General features: G+C 43.1%; 2 protein-coding genes across 4 annotated transcripts in view; one reads left to right on the forward strand and one right to left on the reverse strand.

Moving 5' to 3' along the window:
- Positions 1–8,649, forward strand: part of Gcfc2 (GC-rich sequence DNA-binding factor 2) — a 35,372-nt gene extending 26,723 nt beyond the window's left edge. For both annotated transcript variants that reach the window (XM_027429444.2, XM_027429445.2), the window contains exons 14-17: positions 1,864–1,930; positions 3,642–3,788; positions 6,823–6,947; positions 8,100–8,649. In XM_027429444.2, the coding sequence (XP_027285245.1) occupies positions 1,864–1,930; positions 3,642–3,788; positions 6,823–6,947; positions 8,100–8,217 (457 nt within the window). In that variant the 3' untranslated portion in view covers positions 8,218–8,649. The remainder of the gene's footprint in view (positions 1–1,863; positions 1,931–3,641; positions 3,789–6,822; positions 6,948–8,099) is intronic.
- Mrpl19 (mitochondrial ribosomal protein L19) lies at positions 8,600–15,522 on the reverse strand. 2 transcript variants are annotated; one of them, XM_027429448.2, is made up of 6 exons: positions 15,278–15,522; positions 13,934–14,052; positions 13,619–13,753; positions 11,998–12,179; positions 11,636–11,885; positions 8,600–8,843 (listed from the first exon to the last, which is right to left on the reverse strand). In XM_027429448.2, the coding sequence occupies exons 1-5, from the start codon at positions 15,496–15,498 to the stop codon at positions 11,664–11,666; spliced, it is 879 nt and encodes a 292-aa protein (XP_027285249.1). In that variant the 5' UTR covers positions 15,499–15,522; the 3' UTR covers positions 8,600–8,843; positions 11,636–11,663. The 2 variants fall into 2 exon arrangements, with proteins under 2 accessions (XP_027285249.1, XP_027285248.1); XM_027429447.2 differs by lacking the exon at positions 8,600–8,843 and having other exon boundaries at positions 11,470–11,885.
- Between the last annotated feature and the right edge of the window lie 1,701 nt (positions 15,523–17,223).

Consider the following 17,223-nt stretch of genomic DNA (forward strand, 5'->3'; position numbering starts at 1 on the left):
CTACGAAGTTGAGAATGATCTTAAACTCATCATTCTGTGTGTGCTCCTGCTTCCCCTTCCCAAATGCTGGAATCAGAGGCATGTGCCATCCTGTCTAGCCTTGAAAGAATACAGATTTGTTTAAAGATATAATGCAGAAGACACTATAGTCTTTTCTAGACCTAATGTATATACTGTTTTAAGATGCAAACTGACATTTCCACGAGCATTTCTCTAAATCTCCTGTGTACCACATAAGATGCTTGGCACTTGAACATTACGTATTTGAGTGTTTCTTATTTTTAAATTTACCCTAGTGTCAGGAGGTTGTAGCCTAGAGAAGTAAAGAATAGGGATTCTTAGCTCCAACATTTCTTGGTGGTTTGACCTGAGGCCCTTGCTGTGTCATTGTCATCAGAACAAGGGGAAGAAATCAGTAGCTACTCCACAGGACAGCAGGATGATGAAGACAGTGTTCAGAACAGAGCAGTGACATGTACAGAGGAAGCGTAGCACAGCCTAGGGCATTGTGGATGCAGCTGTGAACTCCCTTCATCTTAGGGAATACGGAGATCGATTTATGCTCATATACTTGCCAAGAAAGCCTTCTTGGTAGTGAGATTTGTGAACTGTAGCTACCCAATGATACTCCCAAGATGGGAGTTGGGGAGGGTAGGAGTATACTTGGAGATTCCTGATTTGAGTCAGGAGGAGGTATCTGCAAGTAAAAATTAATGCCCCAGTAAGTTTTGTTTTTATACTTTTAGGTAACTAATACATTCACGTAGTTCAAAATATGTGAGTGATTTATTTAAAGCAATCACTTCTGAGCCTTTTGACTAAAATCAAGTGAATCTTTAAAATGAAAAAGATGTTTTGTTTTTAAGATTGATACACTGTGAGCATTTGCTGTGTATGTATGTGTACCACATGTGTCCCTGAAGAGCTCAGAAGAGATCATTGGATCCCCTGGAGCTGGAATTACACAGACAGTTGTGAACCACACAACTGTGGGTGCCGGGAACTGAACTATGTCCTCTGCAGGAACAGCAAGTGCTCTTAACTGGTGGACTATTTCTCCAGTTCCCTAACATGAGTTTTATTTACTCTTACCCTGATTTCTGACTGCAGATTTTGCCATTTATCTTATATATGCTGTAGTCTTATTTCCCCCTCCTTCTATATAAGATGGAGTATATTATAAGCAGGTACAAGCAGTTTTGTACTGTTTTCACTAGTATAGTGTTAAGTTATTTCATGTCATCATGTAAGTAACTTTCTTCATTTTTTTCAACTGCACAACAAGCATGTAGGTGCCCTGTAACTGACCCACATGTGAGTGGTAATCTCTTACCATCAATGAGGTTATAAGCAAACTGGCAGATAAATACCATTCTGTGCAAGGGCAATCATATCTACAAAACACACTTGCAGAAACTCACTGTTGGCAGATTGGGGATACATTTGTAGATACATTTGGTATCTACATTTCTTGGTAGATACCATCAGAGTACCTTGATTCATTTTTCATTTAGGTTGTTTAGTTGCTTAATTAAAACTAAACAATAGGGGGTGGAGAGATCGCTTGGTGGTTAAGAGTGTGATGCTCTTCCAGAGGACTAGAGTTTGATTCCCAGCACCCAGGTTGGGCAGCTCACAGATGCCTGTAATTCCAGCTCCAAGGACTCCAATGGCCTCTTCTAACCTCTGCAGGCAATGCACTTTGCACTCACGTGCACAATTACACACAGACCTTCAGATATACACACAAGAAAAAGTCCTATTTTTTTTGCGGTTTTATTCTGAAAGAGTCCTTTGTATCTCTTCTTCCTCTCCCCTCTTCTTCCTTTCCTTCCCCCCTCCTCCTCATTTATTTCAAATTAGTTCTGAAGAAGGAAAAATGTCACCACATTCAAAGTTCCAAGAAAGACAGTTCTGGGGCGCTTTAAAGGTAAGCAGAATACTATTTTAAAAATCTATCTATACCAATCTTTGCAGCCATACAGTATGTGTTGAACTCCACTCTGCCACTACAGTACTAACAAACTAATAGGCTGTCAGTATGTAAGCAGATAAACTTGGTGTTTGGATAAGCTGTGCATATCAACACTGAACTTTGAACATCACATAATTTTCTCATATTAAAAATATTCTGTGTAGGGTTTATTTTGTTTTATTATTTTGAGACATAGTCTCACGATATAGTCCTGGCTGGCCTGGTCCTTGCTATGGCGACCAGGCTGGTCTTCCACTCCATAATAGGCCTTCCTGCCTCTGCCTCCTGTGTCCTGGAACTATAGGCATGTGCCTATAGCCTTATTCTGTTTTGTTTTTTTAGTATTTTTTAAATGTCCTTTAAAAAATATAAAAGCAGTTTTTTGTCTCATGGACCCTACAAAAGAAGCATTGGGTTGAATTTGAAGCATTGGGGTCATACCTGGCTACCCCCTGGTTGGAAAGCCAAAAGCGAGTCAGTGGAGGTAGATATGATAAGGAGATGAATTCAAATGACACTTCAGATGAAGCATCAAAAGGATTCCACAGCTGACTAGTGTCATGTGAGGACATAAGGCTGATCATAGCCAGGTGCGTGACGTTGGCACCTGGTGCTTCTGTCATTCTTAGCCATTGTAGGAGATGCAGGAAGAACAGGCTTGGGAGAGACTGAAATCTGCTTTGGATGCAGTAAATCACACAGAACTGTGGAGATGTATCACAGTACAGGTGACATACAAGTCAATTCCAGGGCTTAGGCCAGAACTGAGAATTTGGCATCAGTTATGCATGGGCAGTATTTGGCCGTGAGTGACATGCTCTGAGAAGTCTAGGATAGAGCCTGGGGAATGGAGTGGGGTTGGGAATCTTCAGATGCACCTTATAATGAGTTGTGAACCTTTGTGCCTCAAAGAACCCAAGAATGAAAATCAATACTAAATGCCATGAGAAAGGCTTGAGGGGTAGTAAAGATGTCCATTGTGCTTGAGAATTAGGACATACATGTTATGGTGCAGTAAGTGAATGTGTGTCATGGCTAGGTCAGGGAAGATGCTTTCCAGGACAGTCAGTGATGCCAATGACAGTGTCAAGTGTGGCCTGTTAGTAACCCAATGTCATTCAGCACTCAGAATCCTGGGAGAAGACCCAGAATTCTCACCACAATTCACAGAAATCTCTGGGTTCAGCCCTCTAAATACAAGTATTTATTGTAGATCTTATATTGGGTACTTCACCCCTGTTATCGGCAGACTCTTAGATTGTCTTGTTTTACATATCAGCAGTGAGGTTTGTGGCATTGCCAGGCCTCCAGCAGCACACATTATTAACACTGGCACTGGCCTGGCCAGTGCTTTCTCATCCTGGCAACCCACACTCTTACTTAGTGGCCCCAGACAGTAAGAAGATGAGTTACAGTAGGACACTGATCTGGAGAGGCTCCACTGGAGTTACATGAGACATACTGGGGTTGGTTACCCTAAAAATGGAAATAGGATGAGCAAATACATGGAGGTGAGAATCAGGTATTTACTTGGGGATGTTTTCCAAAGCTGACATTTACAACAGGCCCAACTAGTGAGAGTTGCTAGGGGGAGATTGACCAGTTCTTTATTTACCATTACAGTTTCTAAGGAGAACATACATAATTACTTGGTATTTTCTTTTAGCTCTTCCGCAATATCCTTCTTTGGAATGGGCTTCTCTCAGATGATACCTTGCAAGATCTAGGACTGGGGAAGCTGCTGAATCGCTATCTTATTATTGCTCTTACGAATGCCATCCCTGGACCAGATGCTGTTAAAAAGTGCAGCCAGGTAAGCTGTATAGAAGCCATTTCTAATTATGTCATTAATGCATGTAAATCTCAGTGTGGTGGCTTACATCTCTAACTCCATTACTAAAGAAGCTGAGAAGTGTTGCAAGCTCCAGGCCAACCTGGGCTACAAGGTGAGACCCTCTCAAAACAGCAACAGCAGAGATTTAGGTAGTAGGGCCGGAGAGGTGTCTAGGTGGTTAAGATTGCATGCTGCTCTTGAGTGTATTAGCTCATAGTTCCACATTGGCCACTCACAACCCCTGTAACTTCGGCACTGACAGGGAATCCAGTGCCCTCTTCTGGCCCCTTCAGGAACTTGCACACAAACATACAGAGACATATATGAATCTTAAAGTGTTAATTATTGAAATCTATATTATATTATAACCAAATAATTAAAATTGTGGAGCTTACACATGAATAAACAAATCATTTTAGCAGAGCCCAGAAGCTGCTTTGGTAAAAGAACCAGTATTCTGGTTTAAAACAGCAGTGGTGGGGAAAATATTTAGTAAATGATGCCAGGAGTCCAAGTGTGGTCAGGACACACATGTAGTCTCACTACCTGAGAGGCTCAGGCAGGAAGATCATGAGTTCAGGACAAACCAAGAAAGAAGGGAGGCAGGGAAAAAAGGAAAGGAAGAGAGGAAAATTAAAAGAGTTAAAGAGCTAGGTTAGAAACTAGGAAAGAAGCTGTAAGATTAAAATCCACATCAAATTTAGAAAGTCTTCACAGGCCAGTAGCAAATTCAAAGATTTCTTCCTGGAAATGGCCCCAAAATATACAAGTCAAGTCACCACAAATAGGTATGGGAAAGAACCTGCAAACAGGGTGGCACAGAGTGACAGCGCCAACAGAGAACTGCCAGCTAACGTCCTGTAAAGATGCTGTCCTGTACAACCAGCAGTTAGGGAATGTGTAGCTTTTGCTGCTATGATTTAACTAAAATCCCCAGTTGTGGTGTAAGCCTGAGCTGCTACCGTTCTGGGGCTTTAGAAGCCATGTGTCCTGCAGAGTGAGGGGCACAGGTTCTGGAAAATAGGTCCTGTTGCTGGCAGGAGCAACCCAGCTGGCTCTTCAGGACAGTGTTTAAAGTTTTAAACTTTGACTTCTAAGAATTTATCCTAGGACAAAAAGCAAAGCTGAACATAGAGATATTAAGCACAAAAAAGATTATAGCATTATTTAATTGAGATATCCCAAACTACCTGCATTAGTTACTTTTGTGTTGCTTCGATAAAACGTCATGTCCAAAGGACCCCTAAAGAGGGTGGAGTTTATTTGGGGTTGTAGTTTCAAAGGAAGACTCTAATGGAGGGGGAGGCCTGGCAGCGGGGTGATGCTGAGCAATCACATCTTCAGCCACAGACAAAGCAAATGGGAAGTGGTGCCAGGCTGTGTGAACTCTCAAACCCCACCCAGTGCCCGTGATGGACTTATTCCGGTAAGACTCCATCTCCCACAGGTTCCATAACCTCCCCAAGCAGCGCCATCAGCTAAGGGACCAGTTGTTCAAATTTTCAAATATGTGAACCTAGGGAGGGTGTTTTTATTCAAAACACTACAATACCTAAATGTCCTCAAAATGGTTGATCTGCCCATAGGGCAAAAAGCATGGTATTAAATGGTGCTTAGGGAGCCAGGCTTGGTAGCACATCTGTAATCTCATCATTATCATAGTTCTTAAATTGAAATCATTCTCTGTGTAGAATGTTTTCAGGTTGACTGTCAAGTGTGTGTACACAGCTTCTCCACAGTAGGGTTTGAGAAGCAGGCCACAGCCAGCAGAATGTGGCTCCACCTCATTTATGGACAGGCTTGCTGGCTCCATGAGAACTTCCATGTATGTGTAAGATAGCAAAGCACTGGAAACCAGGACAAATGACAGTAAGTTTCTAGTCAGTGAAGACAGGTTCCAAGACTTTGGGGAACAATTTGACAAGCAAATCTTCCATGCTTCTGCCTTCTGCAGTCACGTCTACAATTTTTTTCTCAGTAATTAAAGAACACAATACAGTAAGTCTGTTTTCCTGACCTTTGTTTACTTTGTATTGCTTTTGTTGGTGCTGCTGAGTCAGACTCGAGCCCCACATGCTCTAAACACCTGTTCTGCAGCCACCTACACATTCAGCAACACCCAGCCCTGTCATTGTTTTGAGACAGGATCTGTCTGTGCTGCCTAAGCAGGCTGGCTGGCCTGAACTCAGATCCCTTTCTGCCTCAGGCCTCTCAGATGCTAGAATTACAGATACCTACCTGTTTTAAGGCTGCCACCAGATTTCTTTAATAAGATGCTTTCCAGAGCTTGTATTCCCTTACCGTGTGTGAGTGTGTGTGTGTGTGTGTGTTGCTTTTTGCTTTCTCCTTCCTACAGATCCTAGTCTTAATTTTACCAGTGGCCTGCTTGACTGTCCAGGACTCCGTATTTTCCTCTTCCCTTTTCCTTCTTGTTGCTATGAGGAAGTCATTTTTTTTCAACATTTTTCTGTCTTTCCCCAAAATTGTGTTATTTTTGGAAGATTTTTGTTTTGTGTGCACTACATTGGTCTCTTTGACCTCCATGGACATAGAAGGCACACTGGTAAAGGACAAATTGTCATTAATTTTCTTCCATTCAACTTATTTAGAATCACCTGTTCATCCCTTCTCTCGTATGTTCGTGTAGATTGTGGAATTGTAAGCATGCTAAACAATGCACTGAGCAGATTCAATCTGCTTTAAGCTTTTAGCAATGAATTTTTTGTAATCAAGTGACTTTTCCCCCTCATTTCAGGTATTTTGTATGTGTGGGTGTTGTGCCTGCTTGTGTGTGACTGTAGTCCCTGAGGTTAGGGGGGGGGGCATCAAATCCATTGGAACTGGAGTTACAGATGGCTGTGAGCTGCCATGTGGACTATGGGAGTCAAACCTCTGGAAGAGCAGCCAGTGCTCTCTCCAGCCCCTCAAGAGTGATCTTTTTAATGTCAAGTTACCTTTGAGACAGAGAGGGAAATCTTTGCTCTTGTGTTGTAAACCTGCTGTGTCTTCACAGATAGCAGCTTGTCTACCAGAAAAATGGTTTGAGAACTCTGCTATGAGGACATCCATTCCCCAACTAGAAAACTTCATTCAGTTTTTGTTGCAGTCTGCACATAAATTGTCCACAGGTGAATTCAGGTAATGCTTATTTAAATTTTCATCTCCAAAGCATACTTCAAGGATTTTGAATGTTTTCATCAATTTTAAGGAAGATTTGCACTTTTACTATAATTTTTGAAGTCTGGGTCTAGGGATGTAGCTAGTCTGGCAGAGTATTTGCCTAGTAGCACAAGGCCCTGGGTTCAATCCAAGTCCTCACAAACCAGGCATTGTAGTGTTGATGAGGTCTTGGTGTGGCTGTTCTTCCCAGGGGGCATCAAAGTGACTGTAGAAGCTGGCAGCACAGCACTGTGGAGACCTTGGTGACAGGCTTGCTCTGTCTTCTGCTTTTTATTTCCAGTCACATTCAAATTTTCCAGGATACTCTGTGTTTGGACTTTGTAATTACAATCATGAGGTATATGAAACTGGGGTCAGTCTAAGAAATACATCGTTGGGCTGTTTTATATCTGTACAGTATGCTCATGCAAATAGATATGATCCAGGCTGCTGCCATAGGCTGGAATGTGCATGTGTAGTGAATACAAAAATGAGTGATGTGTTCAAGGTTGAATATTGTGTAATGTGCACAGCTGTATGTGTTAATGCTTTTATGGAACTACTAGCACATGTTTGTTCATGACAGCAGCACCAGAGCATGTAACATGTTTTAGTGTGGCGTGATAGCTAGTGTCACTGTGCCTTAGGGATTGACCAGCACTTCACCCATGATGTAAAGGGAACACATCTTTGTATTCTGTGTGGCTTTAGATACTGTCAGGTGGAGCTTGTTTCAGTCCTGAGTCAACACTGTGATTCCCTTCACACGTTACAGCCTTTTTTTTTTTTTTTTTTTTGGTTCTTCAAGACAGGGTTTCTCTGTAGCTTTGGAGGCTGTCCTGGAACTAGCTCTTGTAGACCAGGCTGGTCTCAAACTCACAGAGATCCACCTGCCTCTGCCTCCCGAGTGCTGGGATTATAGGTGTGCACCACCAACGCCTGGCTCCTTTTTTTTTTTTTTCTTTTAAATATCTCTCTATCTTTCATTTTATTTCATCTTATGTTTTGTCCTAAGAATCAAACTTAGGGCCACTGCATGCTAATGGCTTCCTGTCGCTCATACACCTCTAGCCTCTACTGCATTAGAAGGGAGTAAATGCTTTTTTTTTTTTTTTTTTTTTTTCCTCACAGGAATGAAGTCAATGAAATAATTCTTATCCTGGTTAAGGTAAAAGCTTTGAATCAAGCGGAGTCCCTCAGAGAGGAGCATCACCTGGAGCCCCCCATATCCCCAATTTCAGGCGTTTGAGTGCACGATAGGAGATGTTGAGTCATTGATAAAAGTACTCAGTTCCTTTGCTTGTGTGCAGCTGGTACCTCTTCCCTTCCTCTGCCCACCTTTGGTGTCCTGAAAGGCTGTCCTTCTGGAGCTGTGTGACTGAGGGTGTTACGTGCACAACAGCAGTAATCCTTTCTCAATCTGAGAAGGAACTGAAGAAATCGGATACACAGAAGCATATCCAGTCAAACCCAGCTTTGGCTGTCTTAAAATTCCCACTGCTTACAGATCAGCTAATGAGGAAATCCTGGAGTTATGAAATGATTAACAGTTTTTATAACAAATTGTCCTTCCAAAATCTGTACTGGGTGATTGTATGAGCTCAGTGAAAGAGTGCCAGTGAGTCTCCAGATTTGTAATTCATTGTTAATTTATTAAGAAAAAAACCTTTTTTAAAAAAGCTTTCTATATGTGTGGTCATTTATACACCTGGGTAATTTTATGTACACCACTTACATGCAGAGACCACCAAAGACCAGAGGGATCAGATCCCCTGGAACCAGAGTTCAGGAGGTTGTGGGCCACCTGATGTAGATGCTAGGAACCAAACCCAAGTCCTCGGAAGAGATTTAACCACAGAGTCATTCCTGCAGCCCCTGTTGAAGAATAAAAATGTTTCAACTACCCATCTTTTTCTAGATAAAAACAAAATAAAACTGACCTTTTGCCTGTCCTCTGGCAAATAGTTTATCAGAAAACTTAACATTTTTCTTTGAATTTTGTGTAAGATTTTTTTTTTTTGATAATGAAGTCATCACTTGGTATCAAGTTAGGCTTTTTATGATAGGATTCACAATAGGATTATAAGAAGGCCACTGCTATTTTAAATATAGAAATGTAAAGTCTTGCCGGGCGTTGGTGGCACACGCCTTTAACCCCAGCACTCAGGAGGCAGATGCAGGCGGATCTCTGTGAATTCAAGGCCAGCCTGGTTTCCAGAGCAAGTGCCAGGATAGGCTCCAAAGCTACACAGAGAAACCCTGTCTCGAAAAAAAAAAAAAAATGTGAAGTCTTCAGGCTGGTGAAACCCACAGAAACAGCTGTCCTGAACAAGGGAAAACTCTTGGTCCCCAGACTGATTGCTGGGAAACCAGCATGGGACTGATCCAGACACCCTGAATGTGGGTGTCAGTGAGGAGACCTTGGAAATCTATAGGGCCTCTTGTAGTGGATCAGTAGTTATCCCTAGCGTAGGAATGGACTTTAGGAGCCCATCCCACATGGAGGGATACTCCCTGAGCCTAGACACAAGGGGGTTGACCTAGGCTCTATCCCAAAGAATATGACAGACTTTGAAGACCCCTATAGAAGGCCTTACCCTCCCTGGGGAGCAGAAAGGGTATGGGATAGGTAGGGTATTAGTTGTGGGGGCAGGGGAGGAGGGGAGGGAGAGAGACCTGGGATTGACATGTAAAATAATTTTCTAATAAAAAAAAAAAATCCTTAAAAAAATGTAAAGTCTTTGTCTGATTAAGGACATTTGAGGCAATGTAGTTAAATTAGAAATTTTTCTCAAAATGATTTTATTAGTGTTGAGTCTGTTTGTTAAGCAACTTAATGATGAGCCTATGTATGTATTTTGCAAATTATTGCCTAAAAAAGATAGTTAGAAAATGTTGGTTACATTATAAGATGTGACTCAATGGCCCGAATTTACATACTTGGAAGCCCTATTTTCAAGACTGCATGTAATGTGAACAGCTGACATGTTATCACTAGCAGTGAAGGCTGTGGTTCTCCAAGTGAAGGTGTTAAGACTGTTACAAACTGTACACAAACAGTCCCACATAGAGCGCTCAGACACTGCTGAATCCTCAGAGAGGTCATGTTCATGTTGTCATTTTAGACAGTTGCTCATTACAAAAGCACATGTGTATGTGTACAGAAAGTTTTGGTTTTGTATATAAATGGCAGACTTTTCTAAAATTTTCTAGTATTTTTTACTGTTAAAGTACACTTTTGGAAGCTGTTCTCTGGCTTTGGGTTTCTCTCATTAATCTAAACTGGGTGGGTATCTTGAACCACTAATTGAAGCATGTTGTGATACGATGCTAACCCTGCCCGAATTGGAAGGGTCTTATTCCCGCCTCCTAATCCTGTGAAAGGGACTCATAACACAGCAAGAGCAAACACTCATCTGGTGATTCACCTCATGGTGAACTCCAGGCCAACAGGGGCTACATGAGACCATGACAGAGCCTTTCATCCTTTATCTCTGCTGGTTTCCTTTGTTTTATTCTTGATGGAAACTGGGTTTTATTCTGAGGTGTAAGTGACACTGACCTTGGGACCTTCCTGCCTCTGCCTCCCAAGCCCTAGGATTGCCTGTGTCACCACACCTGGCAAGAAAAACTTTTAAGAGGCCAAAGTGGGGAGAGATAGACCATGGTCATGAATTAGAAAACTAACTTGGGGTAGTTTTTATTCTCCTTACACTGACTTATAAATTAAATGTCAACACTGAGACAGGTGCACAAGCTAAGACCACATTATTCAGTGGGGGATCCCCAGCCCAGTGCTAACAGGACTAGATAACTGAATGAGCCTTAATTCCATCTCATTTTTCTACCCACCCACAACACCTAAACAGAGACAAGTCACGGGTCTAACTGGAAACTCTAAAACAGAGAGAGACTCAGGGAAATCAGAGAAGGCCTGTCTTTGTAAGTGGTTTCTGTAGACTCTCAGGGGGAAATGAAGCCAGACAACAATTAACCCTGCCACATTCTCCTTGAAACATCCACAGAGCAAGACAGCACCCTTTCCTACCTGCTAATGAGCCTGTCAAAACAAGATATTTAATACTGTAGGGCTGCAGCGATAGCTAATGATTTAAGAGTACATTCAGTTCTCCTTAGTTCAATTGCCAGCACCCATGTCAGGTGTGTCACAAGCAGCTGTATCTTCAGTTCCAGAGACTGAAATTCTGGTCTCTGGACACCCATACACATACATACAGACCTGCGTGCTGGGAACTGGACTCAGGTCCTCTGAAAGAGCAGCAAGTGTTCCTAACTACTGATCCACTCTACAGTCCCTACTATCATACTTGAACTCTACACTGCTGGGTATTTGATAATTTCCCAATTTACTCCTCTTGCTCACACCCCAGTACACCTCATTTGTGCTGACTCCACTGACTGCAAAAACTTAATAGCTTTCAAACCAAATCCTGATCAATTAACATGTGCAATTAACTAAAGGCACCCTAAGAACAAGGGCTTAAAGAAAACAATACTTTAATGTGTGTGTACAAGTTCGGGCTCACACGTGCTGGGGTGTACACGTAAAAGGCAAAGGACAACTTTCAAGAGTCAGTTCTCTGTCCACCCCAGGTTCCAGAGCTGAACTCAGGTCTTCAGCCTGAGCAGGAAGCATGTTTGTTTACCTGCTGAGCTGTCTCACAAGTCCCAAGATCAAGACTTCTTTGATGCTTCTATTTCTTCCCGCAATGCAGCTTCAATTTTTGAAGTGTCATATTCTCTCATCATATCAAACTCAAGCCATGGCTGGCTCCACTTCTGGGCTTCTTTCATTTGCTCTTCAGTTAAAGCAAGATCAAATCTGATTCCTTTAATGTTGAAGTTCGGACGTTCCCAGCGTTTGGACCATGGCTTTGGCTTCATTTTAACTTTCAGCTAAGGAAAATAAGAGAATTTGGGCTGGTGAGGTGAGATGCACATAAGTCTCCCCAGGTTTTCTGCAGGGTGCTTCTTCATTCTTGCACCTAAGCAAATGTACAAGATCTACCTTGTTAACAGGCACTTCCTGGCAGGACTCATGTGGGACCGGCTTCATGTCAACGTCAAAGGTGCTGAACTCGGGGAGGGCATCTCGTAAATACAGCAGGCTGTCGTCCAACCGCTTCTCCAACTTCACCACTTGGATCTCGTGGATTCGAGGATTATACAGTTCAAAGCAAATCTCCACACCTAAAAATACAACATGCTTACCACCGAAGTCCAGACTCCTGCAATACTTCACAGTACAATAAAATAAGATAGCAAGTAGGACATGGAACAAACACATGTAATTTCTAAAGATGAAGATTACTAAAGAAAAACAAACTAAACCCCTTTAAATTAAACTAAACCACTTTAAATTAAAAAGTGAAAATTGAATGTTTTTTAAGAAGTCTATAAATATGTCCTCCCATCTCTTCAACTATGATAACATGCATTAGCCTCACTGAGGAACAGTGGAGACACTGTCTTCATGGCTAGTTGACATATGAGGGCCTAGTCCCCCATGGGAGCTACCATCTCCAGACAGGTGGTCCTAGGCTATATGAAGAGTTGTTAACCATAAGCCTATGAGTGGATCAGCAAACGGCATTCATCCATGGTTTCTGTCTCAGTTCCACTCAAGACTGACCTGAATGTGTAAGCTGAAATAAATTAAATAAATAAATAAATAAATAAATTCTCTCCTAAGTTGCTTTTGTCAGTGTTTTACCACAGTAATAGAGAGTAAACTAGTACACCAGGGAAGGGCCTTCTTGGCACAAACACAGTAATTTGGTGATTAAGATACTGTTTTGAATGTGACCCCACCCAAAAAAAAAATTCACCTTGAAGGCTTTCTCTTATAGTAGCAGTTTCTCTGTAAACTTCACTGTTGAAAACCCTGAAGTGCACTTGTAAGTATACACTCTCACTTGCCATTTCAATTCTTCATCTTCCTAGAGCTTTGCTATTTGCTCCTCTGCTGTGTTAGTCATCACAGGTATGACTGCTTGTGAATCCACAGTGCAGTAGCAAGTGCAATGACTACACCATAACATAAAGCAGGAGCCTTCATCTTGGAAGCCAGACCCCTAAGGATACCATCCTGCCTGTCCCAGGGGACGGGCTTTGGAAAAAGGATGATCCTGCTAAATGTGAAGGCCACATCTCTAATCCTCTGACCACATTCCTCAGAAGACAGAGACCGAAGGGTTGCTTCAAGTTTGAGGTCAACCAGCTCTATATAGCAAAATCCTGGCCATTCATGGCCTACATGGGAAGACCCTGTCTCAGAAACACTACAATAAAACAAAAGGAATTTCCCTCCCTGCTTTATACACTATTTATACTCTTAAAGACGCCATGTTTATTTAGGCAGGGTCTTACTATGTAGTACAACCTGGTTTTGAACTAAAAAAAACTCCTCCTCAGCATATTCCTGTGCTAGGAAAACAGGCATGAGCAACCATGCCCACCCCAGGAAGTCTAATCTTAATAGGTGTTGACCATATAATATAAAAGAAGCTTTCAAAAGGAAGTGGACCCTCCAACAGTACGTCAAACAGTGAACAAATCTCTGCCCACTGCAAAGCACATGTTATCTCTTGGGGGAAAACCCACTTTCAAATTCTAGAAACACAAAATACCTTGTCCTTCAATAATGTTCCTAAGGGTGAAAGTAGCTCCAAGCCCTTTTCCTGACCGCTGGATGCAAATCCCCAGGAACTGGATGGTTTTTCCACTGGCATACCGGTCAGCTGAGGTGACACGCAGTATGCTTCCTACAGAGTCAGAAGAGAAACAAGCTCTGACATGAGATGCAGGAATGAACAAATAAGGTTTACAACTTAGTATGTTAGCAATAAATAGCTAACAGCAAAACCCAGACATCTGGAGAGTAATTTTTATGCAAAGAAAACTATCCCCCAACACCTGCTGACAGACACCCAGATTTTACTCACCAACATAGAACTCTGGAATGTGAAGCACCTTCCTCCTGGCTAGCATATCTTTTCTTTCTAGCTGAAATTTCAGAGGGTTTGTTCTTCCCCTTGGAGGAATGAATTCGGGACTCAGGAACCTATAAAGGAAGAAATTTTAAAAATGAAAAGGTAATTTAGGCTAATATAAGGGGAAAAAAGCTGGTTTACAAAGAAATGAAAGGGTAATATGTTGGTACATTTCATTTAAATAAGGAATCCTTTTATTTCTAAAACTGTTGTTTCCAAAACCACTGTTAATGTTCATGAGCACTGTGTGTTCTAGGGATAGACCTGGGAGGACAGGCTTGCACAAGAGACACCTTTACAACCGCTGGTTCACACTGTTAGCTTTTGAAGATTTACTTTTTTTTTTTTTTTTTTTTTTTTTATGTGTATGAGCGTTTGCCTGCATTGATGTATGTTCATCACAAGCATAACCTGGTTCCCCGAGAGACCAAAAGGAGGGTGATGGTTCCACCAGCGCTGGGATTACATATGGTTGTGAGCCACTCTGAGGGCCCTCTGAAAGAGCATCCAGCGTTCTTAACAGCTAGCCATCTCTCCAGCTTTTAAAAGATTATTTTCCCACCTCAATGAGGTAATGTTGTCATAAGAAAATATTCTTTTCTTGGGGCTGGAGAGATGGCCCGTCGGTTAAGGGCACTGAATGCTCTTCGAGAGGATTCGGGATCAATTCCCAAAACACCCACATGGCAGCTCACAACTGCCTGTAACTCCAAGATCTGACAGCCTCACACTGACAAAACACCAATGCACATAAAATAAAAATAAATACGTCCTATAAGAAAATAGTAAATATTGTTTTCTAAATCATCAGCTTTCCTAAGTCCAAGCCGATTTCAATTTAGAACTACAGGATATTTCAAATATGTAAGTCCAGAGACAATCCACTCAGCGAGCTACACCCTTTCTAAAGCGCCTATAATCGCACCAAGTTTCTCCCACGAAAACGGGTTTGTTTTGGTTGTGAGGGCTCCGAAACAGGCTCGAGCTATGTAAACCTATGTGGCTCAGAAATCCACCCTGATGAGCGTTGGCCAACAGACTCTACCCGGGGTTTGGGGAGGTCAGACGAGCTCAAGCACGTTCGCAGGTGCAACTATGATGAAAAGTTTGGGACAAGTAAAACTGAGGAAAGGGCGTCCAAGGCAGCGTCCTTCGGGATCTAGAGAGGGCAGACGCGGAACTCGAGAATGTATGTCAGCCCAGCTAGGGAGCAGCATCCAAGGGCGCGCACACCCCGGCAGCGCCGAGCTGCAGACGCTCACGCGTGACAAACCCAGAAGGCTGCCGCTGCCTCACCTTGTACTTTCGTCCGCGGCTCGGCGCCGGTCCTCCAAGACAGGTTTCGGAGGTGGCTTGAACCCACCGGGTTCGGAAGGCCCGGTGCTCTGAAGCCGGCTCGATCCCGTGCGGACACAGGAGGTATCTGACGCGACTGCAGCGAGCCGCGGTCTGGCCGTTCGGAAGCTCCGGGCCAGGTTCAGGGACACCCTACAGCCTTCCACCAAGGAGGCCGCCATGTCTACACACCCAATGCGGGACTACAGCTCCCAGAAGTCAGTGCGACCGAAGTGTGGCCGGACGGTGGCGCCTATGGGACTAAAAGGGATTCCCAGTGGACCGCCGCTAGTTTGAGTGGACTGTATTGGCAAAAGTATGTCATTTCCTCTTCTCCGTAATCTGCAAAGTTATATCCCTCCAAAGAGCAGGCAAACCTGTACTTTCCATTATGATTCCGGAGAGTTTGTGTGAGCGCGCGCGCATGTGCGTGTGTGTTTGCGTGCGTGTGTGTGTGTGTGTGTGTGTGTGTGTGTGTGTGTGCGCGCCGCGCGCGCGCGCGCGCGTGGTGTGTGTGTTGTGTGTGTGTGCGCGCGCGGCGTGTGCGTGTGTGTGTGTGTGTGTGGTGTGTTGTGTGTGTGTGTGTGTGTGTGTGTGTGTGTGTCCGTAAGTGTGAACGAATTGCCCGGCCCCATGGAGGCCAGATGATTCCCTGGAGCTGGAGTTACTGGCAGTAACAAGGTACTCTATATGGGTTCTGGGAATCAAACCTGGGTTGTCTAAAAGATCAGTAAGTGTTCCTAAGCGCTCGACTACCTCTCCAGCCTCCTCGTTTCCACTTTTTATTATGTGCCTACATGAAAACACACAACTGTCACCTCAAAGGGAATAAGAGATAACTTATTCTGTAGTATAAGTGATCATGACTCAGGAACACAGTTAAATCATTATAAATTCGTGTTCTAATAAGGTAACAATCTCATGAAGTTTTCATAATATCAAAACAAAGAAAGCCATGAGAGACCCCTTAAATACTTTGCTGGGCACATCAATTTAGGTATGCTTTAATGAAGTGGAGAAGTCTCCGCTGTAGGCCTCAGATGCTAACTGTTGACATTCTTATCCTTCGTGTTGGTGGGATTGAGGGGGTCTCCAGATAAATTTTCCTAAGTCATAAGGCTTTTGGTTCACAAATAGGTTGGTAATAAATGACCATTTGAGGGACTAACCGCCCAAGATAGTTTGGCTCTGGATCTGCAACAGCCTGGGGTCTCCAGTTCTCATCAATTAATCAGCCTTGTAGAACGATGTTTTGAACTTTTCATTCACCTCTTGTATAATTGCTATGTTAGTATTTAGTTACTCTACTATACATTCCATGGGGAAGAATAAGTATCTTCTTTTGCTTGCATTCTGTCCTACTGCACAGCACCACCTGGCTCCCACTGACTCCAAACAGAATAATAGGTGCTGGCTGATTTTGTCAACTCAACACAAGCTAGAGTCATCTGAGAGGAGGGAATGTCAACTGAGAAAATGCCTCCATAAGATAGATCTGTAGGCAAGCTTGTAAGGCATTTTCTTGATTAGTGACTTATAGGGGGAGGACCCAGCCAATTGTGGGTGGGGCCATTCATGGGCCTCTCTGTCTCTCTGTCTCTCTGTCTCTCTGTCTCTCTGTCTCTCTCTCTCTCTCTCTCTCTCTCTCTCTCTCTCTCTCACACACACACACACACACACACACACACACCATTAAAAAATAAAACCCCAAAGTCTCTTCACTGTAGGCTCATATAAAAGGTGCCATGACCAGGGCCCTCTCCACCTCCACAGCCCATCTCCTCAGTCCCTCTGGCACCCCACATTGCAGCCATATCAGCCTGCAAGGTCTCCATTAACATCCCTGAGTTATCGGTTCAACACGGTGTGGGGTAGGAAGAACTGCTTCCATCCTTGCATCTACATTT

The sequence above is a fragment of the Cricetulus griseus genome, chromosome 8, assembly GCF_003668045.3.
Source record: "Cricetulus griseus strain 17A/GY chromosome 8, alternate assembly CriGri-PICRH-1.0, whole genome shotgun sequence".
NCBI lineage: Eukaryota > Metazoa > Chordata > Mammalia > Rodentia > Cricetidae > Cricetulus > Cricetulus griseus.